At 48.5% G+C, this 15,789-nt stretch overlaps 4 protein-coding genes across 4 annotated transcripts; 3 read left to right on the top strand and 1 right to left on the bottom strand.

The window, feature by feature from the left end:
• Positions 1 to 141: 141 nt before the first annotated feature.
• On the top strand, positions 142 to 2,000 carry EI90DRAFT_1489661 (uncharacterized protein). Its single transcript, XM_039051848.1, has 17 exons — positions 142 to 507; positions 572 to 625; positions 679 to 692; positions 753 to 807; positions 864 to 907; positions 961 to 970; positions 1,034 to 1,051; positions 1,106 to 1,131; positions 1,184 to 1,209; positions 1,265 to 1,299; positions 1,358 to 1,382; positions 1,441 to 1,452; positions 1,517 to 1,532; positions 1,594 to 1,608; positions 1,665 to 1,734; positions 1,790 to 1,849; positions 1,917 to 2,000. Exons 1-16 carry the CDS (start codon positions 424 to 426, stop codon positions 1,793 to 1,795), a joined length of 510 nt encoding a protein of 169 aa, XP_038914592.1. The 5' UTR covers positions 142 to 423; the 3' UTR covers positions 1,796 to 1,849; positions 1,917 to 2,000.
• Positions 2,001 to 3,455: 1,455 nt separating this feature from the next.
• EI90DRAFT_3063988 (uncharacterized protein) lies at positions 3,456 to 11,759 on the top strand. Its single transcript, XM_039060773.1, has 36 exons — positions 3,456 to 3,768; positions 3,827 to 3,936; positions 3,989 to 4,142; positions 4,192 to 4,438; positions 4,500 to 4,855; positions 4,879 to 5,159; positions 5,183 to 5,315; positions 5,364 to 5,460; positions 5,516 to 5,580; positions 5,663 to 5,970; positions 6,009 to 6,145; positions 6,169 to 6,449; positions 6,504 to 6,589; positions 6,640 to 6,823; positions 6,873 to 7,007; positions 7,062 to 7,489; positions 7,543 to 7,659; positions 7,719 to 7,934; positions 7,991 to 8,131; positions 8,184 to 8,322; positions 8,378 to 8,405; positions 8,456 to 8,691; positions 8,740 to 8,796; positions 8,845 to 8,896; positions 8,948 to 8,982; positions 9,037 to 9,363; positions 9,412 to 9,584; positions 9,637 to 9,741; positions 9,790 to 9,793; positions 9,881 to 10,121; positions 10,174 to 10,298; positions 10,355 to 10,588; positions 10,637 to 10,852; positions 10,904 to 11,269; positions 11,322 to 11,471; positions 11,527 to 11,759. The coding sequence occupies exons 1-36, from the start codon at positions 3,487 to 3,489 to the stop codon at positions 11,686 to 11,688; spliced, it is 6,408 nt and encodes a 2,135-aa protein (XP_038914593.1). The 5' UTR covers positions 3,456 to 3,486; the 3' UTR covers positions 11,689 to 11,759.
• Positions 11,760 to 11,810: 51 nt separating this feature from the next.
• On the bottom strand, positions 11,811 to 13,372 carry EI90DRAFT_2924785 (PrpF protein; the record flags this gene model as incomplete). Its single annotated transcript, XM_039054875.1, has 6 exons — positions 11,811 to 12,096; positions 12,153 to 12,433; positions 12,489 to 12,803; positions 12,861 to 13,144; positions 13,200 to 13,279; positions 13,329 to 13,372. 6 exons carry the CDS (start codon positions 13,370 to 13,372, stop codon positions 11,811 to 11,813), a joined length of 1,290 nt encoding a protein of 429 aa, XP_038914594.1.
• Positions 13,373 to 13,449: 77 nt separating this feature from the next.
• Positions 13,450 to 14,695, top strand: EI90DRAFT_1490019 (uncharacterized protein). The gene is made up of 2 exons (XM_039051849.1): positions 13,450 to 13,525; positions 13,583 to 14,695. Exon 2 carries the CDS (start codon positions 13,593 to 13,595, stop codon positions 14,607 to 14,609), a length of 1,017 nt encoding a protein of 338 aa, XP_038914595.1. The 5' UTR covers positions 13,450 to 13,525; positions 13,583 to 13,592; the 3' UTR covers positions 14,610 to 14,695.
• The last annotated feature ends 1,094 nt before the right edge of the window (positions 14,696 to 15,789 follow it).

Below are 15,789 nucleotides of genomic sequence, written 5' to 3' on the forward strand. Positions count from 1 at the left end.
CTAGTGCCTCTGGTTGTCTTTGTCGATAGACTAAACTATTGCTAGAGCGTTGGGGGTTCTAGCAGCCGGAACATGACAACTGGGGCTTCAGCTTCTCCACCTTCTCTACCGGGAACGTACTGAATGCGCTGATATATATTCATTCCATATCGCACGCATGGGTTCACCTCAATGTATGTAGCTGACTAATTATGGAATTGACCTGCTCGGTCCATGTTCCTGGTGCTCTAGCTCCAATGCTGGAGAGTTCGATTCGCAACCCACTGAAGAAAGGTCAGGTCCTGTCCCACGCTCGTACTCCCATATCGTTCCAGGGAACAATGGTCGCCGGTACCCGGATCCTCAGGGGATATAAGTGCTCGTACCGAAGTTTTGGCATTGGTCTCCTTCCCCCCGCCTTTTCATTATCTTCGCTTGCGCCCGATGTCTATCCTTGATCTCACTTGGGGGGTGGCGTTGGCATTCGCTGTCTTTAGTACGGTTCTCTCTGGCATCCTTACCGTGCAGGTATGCTCTCTTCCCCCTTCTGGTTGAGGACCTCGCTTGACACGCGTTGTGTGCGCCTTCGCAGGTTTGCGTCTACTCTGCGAAATTCCCACACGATTCCTTATTCGTCAAATGCACAGTAAATGGCGGGAACACCAATGGTCTGAACTATTTTAACTCATCTCGTTGCAGGTTTGGACAGTTTTGTGCGCCAGAATCCTCGCAGCATCTACGTCAATTGCTTCCTCATAATTGATAATACCCAGTATACTCGAAATTTTGCACAACAGCTTCACTTGGAGGCTCTTGCATCATTATCTGGCAAGGCGCTCGGTCACAATTCACTGTCAACAATCTCTAAATCACTATATTGTCAGATCGCTTCTTATTCGAATTTCTCCAAACTTGCTCTCGTTGAATGGTATGCAGCAATCGTGTTGTCTCATCATTTGCGTGCTTATTCATCTGCGAAAGGGGTATCACAGTAAGCAAAGTGCAACATTATTGTTAGTGGCCTCTGGTCAATGCCATAGGAAACACATTACAGCCCGCCGTGATCTTTCAGGTAGGCGAATCGGGCTTTCTGAACAACCAGTCATGTCGTTGATTAACGCCTCAGGCCACTGTCACCTGCGTTGTCCAACTGTGCGTTGCGCCACGTTGCAGCAAAATTCATTTGCTCAGCTGCTACCATCAGGTTTTATGTTAGGAGATGTTGGCTGGGTGGGTATACAATGCTGAGCTGTGTCGTGTTCTGGATGTCTCCAATTTCTTGCAGTCAATCGAAAGCATTGGGTAATCCCGATGATTACAGTATGTGATGGACACTCTATCGTGTTGGGCCCACTAAAGTTGGGGTAATTGGTTGCAGGCTTTCCTGTCATTTGGTTCCTTCAGTTCGTGCTTGTCTCATTTGGATCCAGTCCTCGGGTACTTAAAGAAAGTGTCTTCCAGGCGCAGGTTGTTGTTAGTATCCATGTGCGGTGATTTGGACGAAGTGAAAATCATGCTTACATTCTGTACCAACAAGACGCAGCCGTTGCTGCGTGAGTCGCCCGTTTTTCCTTATTCATCCTGGATACCGCTTACACCACACGTGCCCAACAGCATTCGGACGAAGAAGTACGCAAAATTTCGGAAAAATACTCCAGTTGAACCCATATGGATAGGTGCTGGAGGTCTGGCAGATATCCTGATTTTTTACTGCATTATTTCCTCGATTCGCGGATCACGAATGGGATACAAACCGTGCGTGGTCGCTTCCCAATTTGCAAGACGAGATATGGCTTACTTTCCAGGGCAGTATTGACAAGGGCCTGAGGATGCTTGGCGTGTACGCCTTTTCCACCGGGGCCGTTACCACGTATGCTCTTCCCTTGACTTTATTGGGGCGCATTAGCACTGATGGTTGGATGGACATCGCTATATAGCATTTTGAACTTCTTAACTATGTGCATGGTCCGCCATCGGCCCAGTGTTCGATACGCTCAGCATCTAACGCTCTCTCGTTTATAGTACTACCTAGAAAGTAAATCCCTTTGGCACATCGGTCTAAGCTTCGGTAAGGGCTTTTTCATTGTTATCGTCGCGCGTCAGATATAACGGTGCCTCTGTATCGATAGTGCTATCGAGATCGTATTCCATCAGTCTAATGGCCTCGTATGTGTTTGCTAGAACACGTCTGGCGAACAGCCATGCTTACTTCAGGCTTAGGCTGCATTTAAGAGGAGCCTGGACAAAAGATCCTGAGACTGAGTACATCTCGGGTACAGCTCGGAACCCTTGGTTCAAGGTAAATTTGGTCCCCTTTTGGCTCATTGTTAGCGCGCTAACTCAAAGAGAGTATTCCAGTCTAAGGATGATGGAACCGATCCATCAGCAAGGATAGCACTGGCGGCACCAATCTGTCTGGTGGTTCAGTATGTAACACAGAACTCTTCCCGTTCCCCTACAGGTTTGAAGTGGCAACGTTCTTGATTTCGAATGTAGGTCATCGAGATACGGCGGATGTCGCCCACTGAATATGCAAACTCTTGACTCACACATCCATCACAAATTTTCGGGCCTATGATAGTTGCTTGACCGACCAAGGGCCGGAGATTCCATGATATTTGTTTCCCCTTCGTTGTCATTGTTATTAGATGGATTTTCTTATTCACATTCGAAACGACTTCCCTGAGTTTGTGAGAGGTGAGGGTGAGGGTGACCTTGCGGCCTATGATGATATTTTCAAACAAATGAGCAGGTGCTACTCCATGGCTCATGGTCGTGTGGTGGTGCGGCTATTCCGCCTGGTTACGCAGCAGCGTAACTATGAGGTGATCATTCACGCAGGCCAAGGCATGAAGTGTGGTCTGTTGATGTGGCAACCCGACGTAACGCGGTGACAGAGGTACGCTGCAGGCACCCTATCGCCAATGTGGCGCACCAAGTCGTACAAAGCGCAATCGTTATCCGTACGGTAGCGGGATGCTTGTTCCTTTTACCCTAACCTCATGTTGTTCGCCATATCCTGTACCACCTATTGTTCTGGCTGGCCACGCAAATAGGTATTTAAGCGATAGCGACTTGACCTGGGTACGGTATCTTACTATCGACTTGATATCGTACCAAGGGTACCCACTGCTGGCTGATTACATGGTCCTCGGAGTTGTGTCGTCTGGGTGTTCATCGAATGAGAGCTCCAAGTGGACTCGTTAAGTCGGGCGATGCCGACAACTGAGCGAGACTCACTGGGCCTACGCAGGTAAGTTACTGGCCAACTAAACTCGATTTGTGTTAGATACAAGAGGAGCCCTAACTATCTGACTAGTCCGTTGTCTTATATACATGCAAAAGGAATGGCTTACATATGTGAGCGGCATCGGGCTCCAAGTCAGTTCAGTTGCACTGCCACTTCATTCCATCGAAGTGCCTGAAAGCTGGCTGTAGACATAACTCTGACGGTGACAACTTCCGAATGCTTGCAGTGACTTAGTCATTTAGCGTTATCCAAGCGAGATGGACCTTCGAAATGTCTTTGACAAACCCCAGCATCACCAGCTGGGGGACGGTGCTGCGACTGCGTCGAAAAACGAAACCTTGTACGTTCAACTTCCATCTCACCCTCCAAACGACCCTTCCGAGAAAGGCATCTCGGAGATGCGGAAAGTGCTTTCGTTGATAATAACAAGACTTCGAGACCGTGAGAAGCCACCTTCCGTCTTCGCCCAGCTTGCATCGGAGGCCGACAAGAAACATGCAAACAGAATTGATGCAATGGTTGCAAGTTTCAAAGATGCTGTAAGAAAAGCGAATGCACCGAAGCCGGACGCCTATGGTGCGGGGGATCTGGGATGAGGATGTTGCTGCTGACGCCTATTCTACGGATGAGACGTTGGATCTGATGACACAGCTTCGACATACATTGCTGGTGGCACGCAAAAAAGGATGGGAACTACTTCCTTCAAAGTAAGTTTGTGTTGGTTGCTGTTATGGTTGCATATTTAGTGACGATCTTCAGAGCACCCCCCCAAGCACCCTCGGACCGCTCGAGAACCAAGTCGCCGACACCTAGGCCTTCCCCGTTTCGGAGGAGGAAGACCACCCCTGAGCGTGCACAGTCTTCAGAGTTGGCTTATGACGAGGCTGATATACGATCCGCATGTCTCGATCTCGTCGCCAAATTGTCGAAGAAGATTGTCGCTATAGAGTACAGAACCCCAGGCTCAAGGCGCCCCTCACGCTCTACAGGCAGTGACCCTAGATGTGGCATTAGCAGTATTGGAACCAGAGCCAAAACCTCATACACTCTCAGCTGTCGCTTTTGCTTTAATCCCTGGATTCTACACATTTCACCCTCGCTTCCATTCTCGGCTGCTACAGTTCTTCGAGGAAGCAATTCTCGGGACACTCTTGGAGTTGCTGCAGAAAACTCAAGGATCATATCAGTTGTTGATGGAATCTACCAAGGGTGCGGATCGTCATTTCCACGCTCGCGATCAATGGTTTAACTGATTCAGGGTTCTCATCAGCACTGGAATTTAGCGCGCTCACGTCTACCCCCACTATTGCTATTTCCATCGAAGGAGAGGGAAAAAGAACATCGTCCCATTCTTTATGGTCAGCCACTGGCTCAAACCTCCGCATATTGAGTACCACAGCTCCATTTCAAGCTATGGACATCTATCGTCTAGGCTCCGTGGTGCCGCCTTTGCTATCTGCTGTTCTCGACTGTGTGGAGATCAACGATTCGTCCGTAGAATCTCTTGAACTGTTCCGTGCTGTTCGTGTTCTTGAGATGATTGCAGCAGGGAAGCTGGACAGCTATCTTGACTTGCTGCAAGTAATTGCGTACCATTCGAGCGAGGCTCGGTATCGTGCATATTCTGTCCTTGCGTCTTTTGGCCAGAGGTTATTGGTCATGTCACTGCATCCGTCCCTTTCCCTGTTGTTTCAAAGCCACCGCGCCCCAGGGACGTGAAACGTCTGAAAGTGCATGGGAACGATAATCCCTTTGATCATCAGTTTATACCATGGAGATTTCAAGCGCTCATTCGGCGGTCGACTGTGGCTACGACTGGAGGTCCTTCTGCGTTGACAACTGATTACCCAACTTCCTGTCAGGTTTGCAATGAATCCATTAGTGGTTTCGGTTTGAAATGTGTGCTCTGCCCATGTGCACTTCATTTCATGTGCTATGACTCCCCGCTGGTAGTTTCTTTTCGCAGTATCCATCAGCGCAAGATTCAGAGACACAGCGATTGGCAGTCACCCGATTTTCGCGCATTTTACCGAGACGCAAAGGCGAGTTGGACTGTGTCTCAATCAACAATCACCACTTCCACATTGTGGGTCTTCCCCCCTTATCTCACTAACACAACCTTATGAGTTATTAGGTGAACTTGTTTACCTTAACGCTTTGTTTCGTATGTCGATTACCTATTTGGGGTTGTACATTGCAAGGTTTGCGCTGCGACAAGTGCCACCTGTTCGGTTGGTAGCTGACTTCGCCGAATCAATCCCCTATCCCTGCTGATCCTTTTGGAAGTGCACCATACTTGTATAAGCGACCAGTTCAACGAGTGCAACGCGAGCCCTCCTACGTCTAAGCTCGTCACATCGATTGGACTGACATGCGCAAATCATTTGTCGCCCACTATTTTGACGTTCTTCTGACAGAAGAACAGATTTACAGCCATTCTTTGAGGACATTTCTATTCTTCAAGGTGTTCTATGGACTCAGCTGCAAATACTTATGAACGGCATTGCCTCTGGATCTATCATCATAGAACAACCCAGTCCCTCCACTGATCTTGGTAGAGAGAACCGTGTGGAGGAATTTGAGCTGCAATACTGCGTCAGAATCTACGAGGCTTATCTTGCCTCTGGCCGTAATCCAAAGTCATCACCCTTGGAATATTATCAGCGCTTGCACCGATCATCCGTTGACACGTCTATCCTGTTTGATTGGTCATTACTGCTGTATATAGTCGCCACCTCCAAGTGTCCACCGGCTGCTTACAGTGGTCCAGATCCTGGAGTTTACTCAGCGTCCAAACTACCCTCCCACCTCATCCACCCTCTCCACCGCAAGTATCAGAAATTGTGTCTCTAGCTCACATTCGTGATGTTTTGGGATCGGAGATGAATGTGAAGTCTGATGTCGCAGCTAAGCATTGTTGCGGCACGTTCATACTCTAGGTTTCTTTCGGAGAGTCGATGGACAGTTTAGATTATTTGATGACAGGGATGCGCCCCCAAACCAGATTTTCTGCATATTTCCTCTCCCAGTTCTTCTGGATACATCCGTGGATGTCGAGACCTTGGTCGCTGCGATTGAAGCATCCCTCGCGGATATCGATCTTTCGGTGAACGAGTCGGCATTACTGCTCCTGAATCAGCGTTGTCCGCCAAACATATGGGCTTCCGAGTACGGTTTAGGTCGTCTAGCCCGAGCAATACTCTCTTGGATTTGTACGGATGTCAGTTGCTTCTCTTGTCCCAGTTTTGTCCTTCCACTCTAAATGGCCCATCAGGATGATCGCCTTATTCGAGTTGCAACTGAATTTGCCTCTCAGAAACGCCCCCTCCCAGGCGTCCTACCGGCATCTACGGCTCATTTGTGGCCCCGCTTCCGGTATCACGTCCGGAAACATTAAACTCCTCCACCAGTGGCGGAGAGTATGTCAGTGCAAGACGTGTGCTGCTGAATCGATATATTGTCCCTTGGATGCGGGCCTTACATGCGTTGGACGCAAATTCTTACGCTGGCATCCTGTTTGACTTCTGCCGAAGTCAAGCGGCGGAGAAATGGAGTGACCCCATCTCTCTTGAGGATGATGTCCGTGCTTCCATTGTACGCAAAGTCCCCCAATGGTGTAGTGCGTTCACTAAAATACCACTAGAATTCGACAGATTTAGGCGATGAGATGCTGCGTATTATCCTGAAACTTTGTCACTCCTCTGTCATATTATCATGCTTCGACGCGGTATTTGTATCCTGGTTGGATGCTGTCTCTGGCATGAATTCGAATATTCAGGTGGGTTTCTCCGCATCTTCAAGAATTAGGCCCACCTTGTAACTACTATTACAGCCGGTACCATATCCATTCCTGCCAAGGCTTTTCAATATGGATGCGGAGGCTTTACATTATGCCTCCCAGAGTGAAAAGCCAGCCGCGACCGAGCTCAACGATGGCTGGCAGGTAGATCCATGGAAGGTGATCACCGATGGTGCTGCGGAAGGTCCTTCAGGAATGCAACGCACTCTTCGATGGCTGGAATTGCTCGCACGTTCGGGTGTGAGCATACCCGTTTCGACCTACAAGCAGATGGCTGCATACTTGCGTGACTCAGACGCAGCGTTTGAAATGCACCAAGCTCTCACAAGGTGCTTCACAGCGACTTGCTGGCTGAAATCGCACGGAGCTCAGGATCTCCTTGGTTTGATTGCTACCATTCATGACCGACTAGCGGGATGGATATCAATCAATTATGTCCACGATGATAAGCGTGACAAAATGTGAGTAACTCAAACACTGGGTATGGTTGCTCCATATTCTCACAAACAATCAGCGATAATTTCATCCGGTTAAGCATGGCAGCGTGCCTCCTTTTGTACGGATTCGATCGAGAATATGTGGTTTCCATAGGCTTAATAGAGCCGTCGGAACAACGTGATTTTCCAACAAGGTACTAATTAGCTTTTCTGACAAGGTTTGTGCAATGGAGAAGTTGAGTGATTGACACAGGCGGAAATTTACTGGCTTTGGTGCCATCGAATCTGCGACGTTAGCTCTGAATATTGAACTAGTGAACATTCTGTCCCGTTATGTGACCTTTCTTAGACCAGAGATTTCGGTACTGGTCGCCGCATTTTTGGATTCAGTCGTTTCAGACTCTTCGCCATTGGGGAAAAACGAGGTGGATAGCTTCATTACTATCAATGCCTATGCGTTGAATACCTGGTAGGAACGAACCAGTTGCTGTGTGTACCCCAGCAGTTCAACTTCATCTTCTTTAGTGTTTGGTCGTTTTATGGCTTGCAACTGCCGAAATTGAGCCTCATCCGGTCGCCTTTATTGCTCAAACTCCTCATCGTTGATTCAAAACCCATGGAGATGATCATTACAGAGACGCTCAGTGACCCAGACTCTGGACATAGGTATTGGGATTTCACCATTTTCATTATTGCATGGCAATCTGACTCGGGGCAGACAGCTGGCTATTCAAAAAATGCATCTTATTTCTCTTGACATAAACTCTGAACCCTTCCAAATGGAGGATCGTCAATGGCGACATTGTGTTGTCCCGGTGCTTCGTCTGTTCTTTGCGTCTTTGTGGAACGACCCATCCGTACGTTGAGGCTCAGCAGTTCCGAGAGTTGCATGAAGTAACTGCTTTTCTTTAGGAAGAAAATAGACAAATAGTTGATGTCGGTGAGCATCTAGGCGACCTGTCAGATGTTTCTTCCCTCACTTCATTTTAGCCTGCCAATCATTCCTACAAGTGCATCTCGATGCCATTTCCAGGTGCTGGGATGAATCCCTCCTGAAAGCACCCATTGGGGAACGAGTTCGACTTGTCAGGTTTCTCCTTCGGCTTCATCCTTATTTTCCTACTTGGAGGGTTCTCTCATGGGACGCAATAGTTGATTCGATGCTAGAAGATGATCTTATCAGCTCGCACGGTGTAGATGACGGAAGCAACATCATCGCGCAAATTGTGAGTTAGTAGGTCACAGACTCGCCCATTTGTTAAATCAGATCGCAGTTTTCTTCAGAAATCATCGAAGAGCCCTCGAACGAGTCTGATATGACATTGTTACGAGTGAGTTTGGTGTTTCTAGCGTTCGCATATTCTCATCATCTGGAACAGACCTTGCTTGTATCGCTGAGTTTGCAGTTCATTGGTGATGGTATACGAGTTGGTACGTCAATTGAAAACATATCCTGCAACTAATGCTGAATTGACTTCAAAGATGTGTTCACTGTTCTCAAGATTAAGCATCATCTTGTCCGTACTCCAAGCTTCCGTTCCGTCATCCTCTGATTGGCAATTCTATCATAGGCAAGAGTGCTCTCATTCTCTGAATCTCGTCTCATGCAAAACGTAAACGGGACGGTTCATATCCATCTAGGATCCATAACATCCATTCCTCCTACGGCTTATCCATGTATAAGTAGCCTGAAGCGAGCTATTGACGGACCAGGGATGGTAGATCTTGCTCCATCCGCAATGGGTTTTAAAACCGTCCCCGAAGCCAATGCACCCTGCCTAGCCGGGAGTGTATTCGATGACATTGTGATAGCGGTTATTACTTCTATTGACGTTGTTCAGCTGCCCTATCTGGTTGCGCGATCTTGGCTGGAAATCGTCGTCATCATTATTCTCAAGGCATGCTTCTCTTTGTGTGCAATGCGTCGCAGGCTGATTCTCCCCAAGCACGATTTTGACCATCCGGCATTGCATCCCTTGAATTCGAGGCTTGTCGACACCGTAAAAAGACTGGTTGACAACATTCGCAAGGATGTCAACCAAGAACTTTGTCAATTATCCCTGTCCGTTTCTCATGCCCTACTGCAAACGAGGGGGAATTGGGCCACTAAGATATTGAGGTATTGGGCAGTCTGTGTATGCAAATCGTCTGGTCATTGAAGTGCCACTTAGCCGTCAGATATTCGCAATCTCTTCCATGGTTGTCGACTTAGATCTGAAGCCGGAGCACGTATTAGTTGCTCAAGGAATCGCATTTCTGGAATCAGCGTTCGAGAAGTGAGTAATGGTGATCTCAGTTTTCGATAGGAAGCTGATTCGGGGTAGATTCGTTACTTCCGGATTATTCAAGTCATTATTCAAGGCAATGTTTAGTCTTCATAATTTTTTGAACAGGTTAATCTAATTAATAATACAGAATGATCCTCTTCCGCATCGGTTTTTTGATGTTCTCTCAACAATTATCAAGTCATCTGCTTCGCAATCGGAGGAAACACTGCCCAATGAGATTATCCGGACTGTGCTGGAGAAAATGTTTGATCTTCGAGAGGGCGAAACTGACCGAGATCTCTTTGCATCTGTCGGGCCCATCATTCGTAATCTTGCCGATTTTGTCGTGCGTGTTCACCACAAGAATCTCTCAAATCGCTTACTACAAGGTACCCCTAAGAGTGTTCATCGGTTTGACCCACCCTCTTAATTGCCCGCTAGATATTGCGTTGGGCCTAACGAATATAGCTCGAAAAACTGCAGAGTGGCCATCCTCGGCCTTCAACCCAAATCCCCTTTTTTTCATGGTTACCACCATCATACAGCACAATAAGGCTCGATGCAAGGTGAACCTGACTAGACTAAATTTGCCCTTAAGCCTCGCTCATTGTTGGTCGCGAAGGACATTCTACTTCATCTGGAAACATTACTGAGAGCATGCCTCGTGCGCTTCGATGTGCACGAGGAGAGTTTAGACTACCTATTCAAGGTCACTGGGAGTTTGATTTCCAGAACGAACAGTGTGCAGTTTGACTTACCCCCTCAACACCTTCCCCTTGCTGTGGTGGACACATTGGTTGAAGAATTGAAGGGCCGCGGTCGTTCATCAGTCGCAACATTGCTAGCGATGCTTCGCGTAAGTGCCAGCATACTGATTCGGGCAGCGGATTGACGGTGCTTGCAGACTGTTTCCGCCTGTTTGATCTCGGATCCTTCCATATTTACAGCAGACGCGCAATGGAGGCTTGCTAACTCCGCTGCAGCCTACTTGGAGTTATCTCATGCAACGGAGCGTTTCACAGATTATCATTTCAAATGCTTGGTCGTCGTCAGTCACATCGTGCTTACGGCCTCTGAAGAGCCTTTTGGTAACAGCATCATAAATGATGTGATGGGCAGCGTAAGATATGCACCCGATTGTTTCTGCCAATTCTGACTTGACGCCTATCAGAACTCCAACAGGAATGACGTCTCCCTAAGATGCTGGGCTGCACTAGGGCTTGCTGCACTGGAGACGCCCCGACACCGGTTAACCATGCTCCAGCATGTCGCCAATTTTGGGCTCTCATACTCCAAGACCCTGCAGCATCTTGCATATCCTGAAGCGGTTTCAGGATGGGCCCCAGTTGCTGCTGCAGCTATGAGCAGCGCCTTTGCAGCAATGAAAATTTGGATTCTCTTAGCATGGAACGAAGACGTTCTAATTGAGGAACCTGACGAGGCCTGTAGTTTCGAGCGCATAGTCTGGAATGAAGTATGGCCTCCTTTCGAGAAGGTTATCAATGTTTCCATGTCCTCATCTTTTGATCCGTCTTTGGTAAGAGTGCCAGATTGTGAGTTTTATTTGCGGTGACGGTTCTCGCTTGCAGCCAATTACTTCTGTGATTTGGGGATCCTATGTGGATCTGGTCATCTTCCTGATGAGCTATCGCTCCATTCTCATGGTGGATACGTCTGTCACGCATGCGCTCTTATTGGAGAAGCTCTCTGCTACTACTTCTGATGCAATGCACCAGAAAGTGAGTTATGAGCCCACTTTAGTTCCCAGTCGCTAAAGCTCCTACTTTGCTACAGCTTGCTCGAGCGTTGCAGGCAATCCAACATCCTCCACCTCAAGTTCCCCGCGCACAACTTATTAACAGGGCCAGATCTGACCTTCTGGCGTCAGAGAAGTTGACGCAGCGTCTCCAGATACTGGGTCCAAAAGAACAAGTTGTCAAGAGAGCCACAGGATAGGCGGAGGGACCATAGAACTAGTTAATACATATTTCGGAATCGTCAGAACAACGCAGATGATAATACATGGACTGAATCCATTTAGATTCCATGTTGCTTTTCGATCAATCTACCAGTGTCCATCATGCCTTGACCAGGACTTCGCCTTGGAATAATCGACGAGCTGTGCGGACATAATTGATTGACTTGGGCTGCCCATGAATATCCAATGCAACGGTGGCCTTCGACAGCCCTGCAGGCTGTCCAACAGTGATTGATCGCAAGGACATATTCTTCTCCTGAGGCAGCACTGATGCCTGGCATGCATCCCAGACAACGGAACCAGGAAGCACAGAGGCCACTGCTAGGGCTGACACCATGGTGGCTGGTACGGTCCGATGGAAGTTACCAACACTGACGGCACGAATCCTGAACAATATAGCTAAGCTCCTAGGAAGGACACACGCTCGAACGCGTGGGCTTACACGCAGTCCATTTGGTTTGATCTCAGCTCCTCCCCGCTTGTCGTCCGGTAACTAGCAGGAGAACCAATAACACAGATTTTTGGGGTCGATGTGGAGAAGATAGAGGAGAGTGCAGGGCTAAGACGGCTCGCGGCATAGCGCAGCTCTTCTGCTCGCGCTCTGAACCGGGGGTCGGCATCAAGGTCTGCCGGATGCGAGAGAAACCATTCTGGGACACTGAAGACAGCAGACGATGGGATGAAAATTGAGGGTAATCCGGCATCAACGATTGTGCAAGGTATCTGTAGGAATCCGGTGAGTTGAAGGTGCAATTTCCACGCATGAGTCCGGACAAACAGATTTGCCCTCCATAGGTATTGCGTCAAGTACTCGCCCGGTAGGAAGCATATTCCCTTGAAGCGGGTTTTCTATCTCAACGGGTGATGACGTACTTGGCACGCCCGAGATACTTGCGCCTCCAAAATTTGATACATACCAGCGGAGGCGACCCGACTCCAGAGATCCGGGAGTGCAGACTACTGTAGTTGCGTGAATAATCTTGCCGCTATCTGCTGCTAAGATCCTCGTTGCGAAAGGGAAGCGCTCTGGGGGTGTCTGCCCTTGAATCGAAGCTTCAATACGCTTTTGGACCAAACCTTCATCTACGGCATACTAGATCCCGACAGAGGTCAGTGACTGATACTCTCCACCACAACTAGGTCTCATTACCTGTGCGACCGCAGCCACAAGGTTCCCGCAAGTACTGCTCCAGTCAACCACAAAATCTCGCACTCCCACTTGGGCAAAACGATACACCACATCCCATCCACTCCTCTCGCTAGATGCACGCGATACATCATCCACCCAGTCAACGCCATCCGGAAAGGAATATTCCGGGCCTCTAGACATCTCGGAGACAGCCTCTCCAGGTGTCGAAAGCACTACGGCTTTAGACAAGGAAGATATGCCTCCACCCATGCCATCTATCTGGCGGCCATCGGGGTCAGGGGAGCCTAAAGATCTGACAGAAGGAATTCATCAAGTGGTCTTAAAACTATACTCCCATACCCATAGCTGAAAGCAGTATCTCATTCCGCATTGACTGAGGGAATGGGGCTAAATCTGAAGCCCGGAAGAACAGACCCTTGCTGAAGATCCGGGGATGAGATGAGGAAGCACAGGTCTAGGTCATAATACCTAGTTCCACCACGATAGAATGAGGCCTTGATAGCTCGCAGCATTAGGATTTGACAGACGTCAGCGTTCACTGGATCCCAGGTTGCCGCTCTGATTGTTTGTAGTTGTTGCTCTTAGTAATAAATAAACAAGCATCAACAACACGTCCCTCTCATTTGAGGAATCGCGTTCCGTTGTCGCTCGGCATCCTCGTAGGCGTATGTGTTCATCGCGAATTTTAATCGCTATGCTCATGCACTTTTTCCATGCACCAGCAACCCTGAAATGCACAATATTGTTCATGTCACTCTTTATGTCGCTCTCTTCTTTAAGCAAATTTGGTCTCAGGGCTCACCTCTAAGTGAGGACGCGGCATCCGTAGAAATTCATGGAACTCCGCCTTTTTCATCATCTTTGCCTCTTCAAAGAACTAATGGGCTCTTGTTTCTGTCGAGTACCTCCGTCCCAACTTCCTGGAGCTCGCTGCATACACGCGTCATGGCCACGTCTACTGCTGCTCTGATCCCCTCGAAGACTTTCAGTTACCTCTCGGACTCTTCTTCAATAGTTACTGGCTCCCACCACGATCCTGTTCCCTTGAAGACGGTTCCCAATCAGTCTGACAGCTTTCTCTCAATCCCCTCGGAGTCTAAGACAGCATCTCCTACTTATCCTTCACCTGATACTGCGGCAGCGATCCCTACAACGCAAACCCATCAATACCCAGCTCCTTCCCTTCTCGCGATCTCCCTATTGGCACCATCCTACAGTAACTATCATCCCTCCGCAACCTCTAATTCTGCCTCTGTTCTTCAGACAAATACAGATGCGTCAACTAGCGAAAACATATCCACTTCTCCATCTCGGTCAGCAATTGCTGTTTTGGCGGTCTTTGCTATCCTTACTGCTTTTATCGTCGCTATCTTTCTATTCCAGAAATACCGGTCTAGAAAACAGCCCTCTGACGAAGATTACTGGGCGATCTATGGCAACTCCAGAAGTAAGGACAAAGAAAAACACCTACCATACTCCATCAATTATCCTATCCCCGCTAATGATGATCACTACTCGCATGCCCTTGAGGATACGTCGATCATTGAAAAGGGAGAACCGCCTCTCTTTGAGTCTCATCAAGTTTCAAAAGCAACTCCCTACCGAGACATCGACAATCAGACATATCCAAGGCCATTCATGACAACCTTGGGCGGAAGGATGGATACGGATGGTTATGTCTTTGTGACAGAACTGCCGTCCGCATGCAAGATCGCGGGGAGGAACACGAGCGCAGTGTCACGGAACTAGGATGGAAATATCCATAAATTCTGGAAGTCCATCATGATTAGAGCCAAAATATCACTTGGGAACAAGCATGACGAAGCGAGCGGTGCACTCCGTAGTGAGTCCTGCAAATTTAGGACAGCGTCCTCTGTAACCTACGGTCCACTTTCCCCATCATGACAATACGACAACAATATGATTCGAACAACTCCGCTACGTCCTCATTTCTCACCATCGCATGCCTTCCTTCCACGCCATCTTTTATGGGGGATTTTGGTTTTGTTTTCGGTTTCGGTTTTTGGTTTTTGGTACGGACCAACGAGGTCGGCTGCAGTGCAGCGGAGTTGGCCGGATTTATTCGTCTATTCGTCTATACGCTTACTGTTGAGTGTACTTCCCAATCTGCAAACAAACCGCTACCTTGCAGTTAATTCTGTTGCTCCTTTATGAGAGGAATAAATTCCGCCAACTCCGCTACACTGCAGCTACAGTAGACACCCCCTGACGCGACAGAACCCCTAACGTTTGACCCGCTTTGGTACACCCCCCATCTCCACGTCATGCCTAGCCACGATTTTGAGGTTCGAGGACCACTCACCTGGCTGAGAGGAACAGCGGAATGGCGTCGATGGCACGCGGTACCCATGGCACGATGATTTCAAGGCTTCAGGTTTCTCTGCCTGTCTCACACCGCTCGCGGATGATTTTCGCATTTACTATATGGAATGACACGAGTGCCTCAGACATCAATTTTGTCAAACGGGATAGCCAGACATTTTCCAGGCAATGAAGGTTTCTACGCAAACCAGCAGAAAACGGAAGAGGCCATGCAAACATGGAAATGGAGAAAATTCTTAGATGAAAAAAACGACGCTGTGGTGATGGTCTCTATCACTCACAGAGACCGTCAAGGCGATTCACCGTAACACTGCCCCGCCTTACATTTCACTTTTCCCTCTGCAATCCTCACTAGGACTCGTGCAGTCCATCTGGTCCTCGTTCGTCGTGGAAAAGAGTGGGCCTTTCTTCGCTACAGGACTCTGGAGTTCATCTTCTGCCGATCCCTTGCTTCCGATTGAGAAGCTGGGTCCACAGTGCGCACGAAGTGTGATTGGCCTACGATTTCCGCGGCCAGTATTTCGTGCTCGAGAAGCGTTGATGTTCCAGTATGTGGCTCATTGATCCGTCGAGTAAACACTTAGGA

The sequence above is a fragment of the Cantharellus anzutake genome (assembly GCF_015039405.1).
Source record: "Cantharellus anzutake strain C23 chromosome Unknown EI90scaffold_33, whole genome shotgun sequence".
Taxonomy (NCBI): domain Eukaryota; kingdom Fungi; phylum Basidiomycota; class Agaricomycetes; order Cantharellales; family Hydnaceae; genus Cantharellus; species Cantharellus anzutake.

Coding starts and splice junctions, on each gene's coding strand:
- EI90DRAFT_1490019 (XM_039051849.1), top strand. CDS start 13,593: ATGCACAATATTGTTCATGTCACTCTTTATGTCGCTCTCTTCTTTAAG.
- EI90DRAFT_3063988 (XM_039060773.1), top strand. CDS start 3,487: ATGGACCTTCGAAATGTCTTTGACAAACCCCAGCATCACCAGCTGGGG. Junction 8,983..9,036: donor TCAAGATTAAGCATCATCTT/GTCCGTACTCCA, acceptor ATTCTATCATAG/GCAAGAGTGCTCTCATTCTC. Junction 11,270..11,321: donor CATCTTTTGATCCGTCTTTG/GTAAGAGTGCCA, acceptor TCTCGCTTGCAG/CCAATTACTTCTGTGATTTG.
- EI90DRAFT_1489661 (XM_039051848.1), top strand. CDS start 424: ATGTCTATCCTTGATCTCACTTGGGGGGTGGCGTTGGCATTCGCTGTC. Junction 508..571: donor CTGGCATCCTTACCGTGCAG/GTATGCTCTCTT, acceptor GCGCCTTCGCAG/GTTTGCGTCTACTCTGCGAA. Junction 808..863: donor GGCTCTTGCATCATTATCTG/GCAAGGCGCTCG, acceptor CTATATTGTCAG/ATCGCTTCTTATTCGAATTT.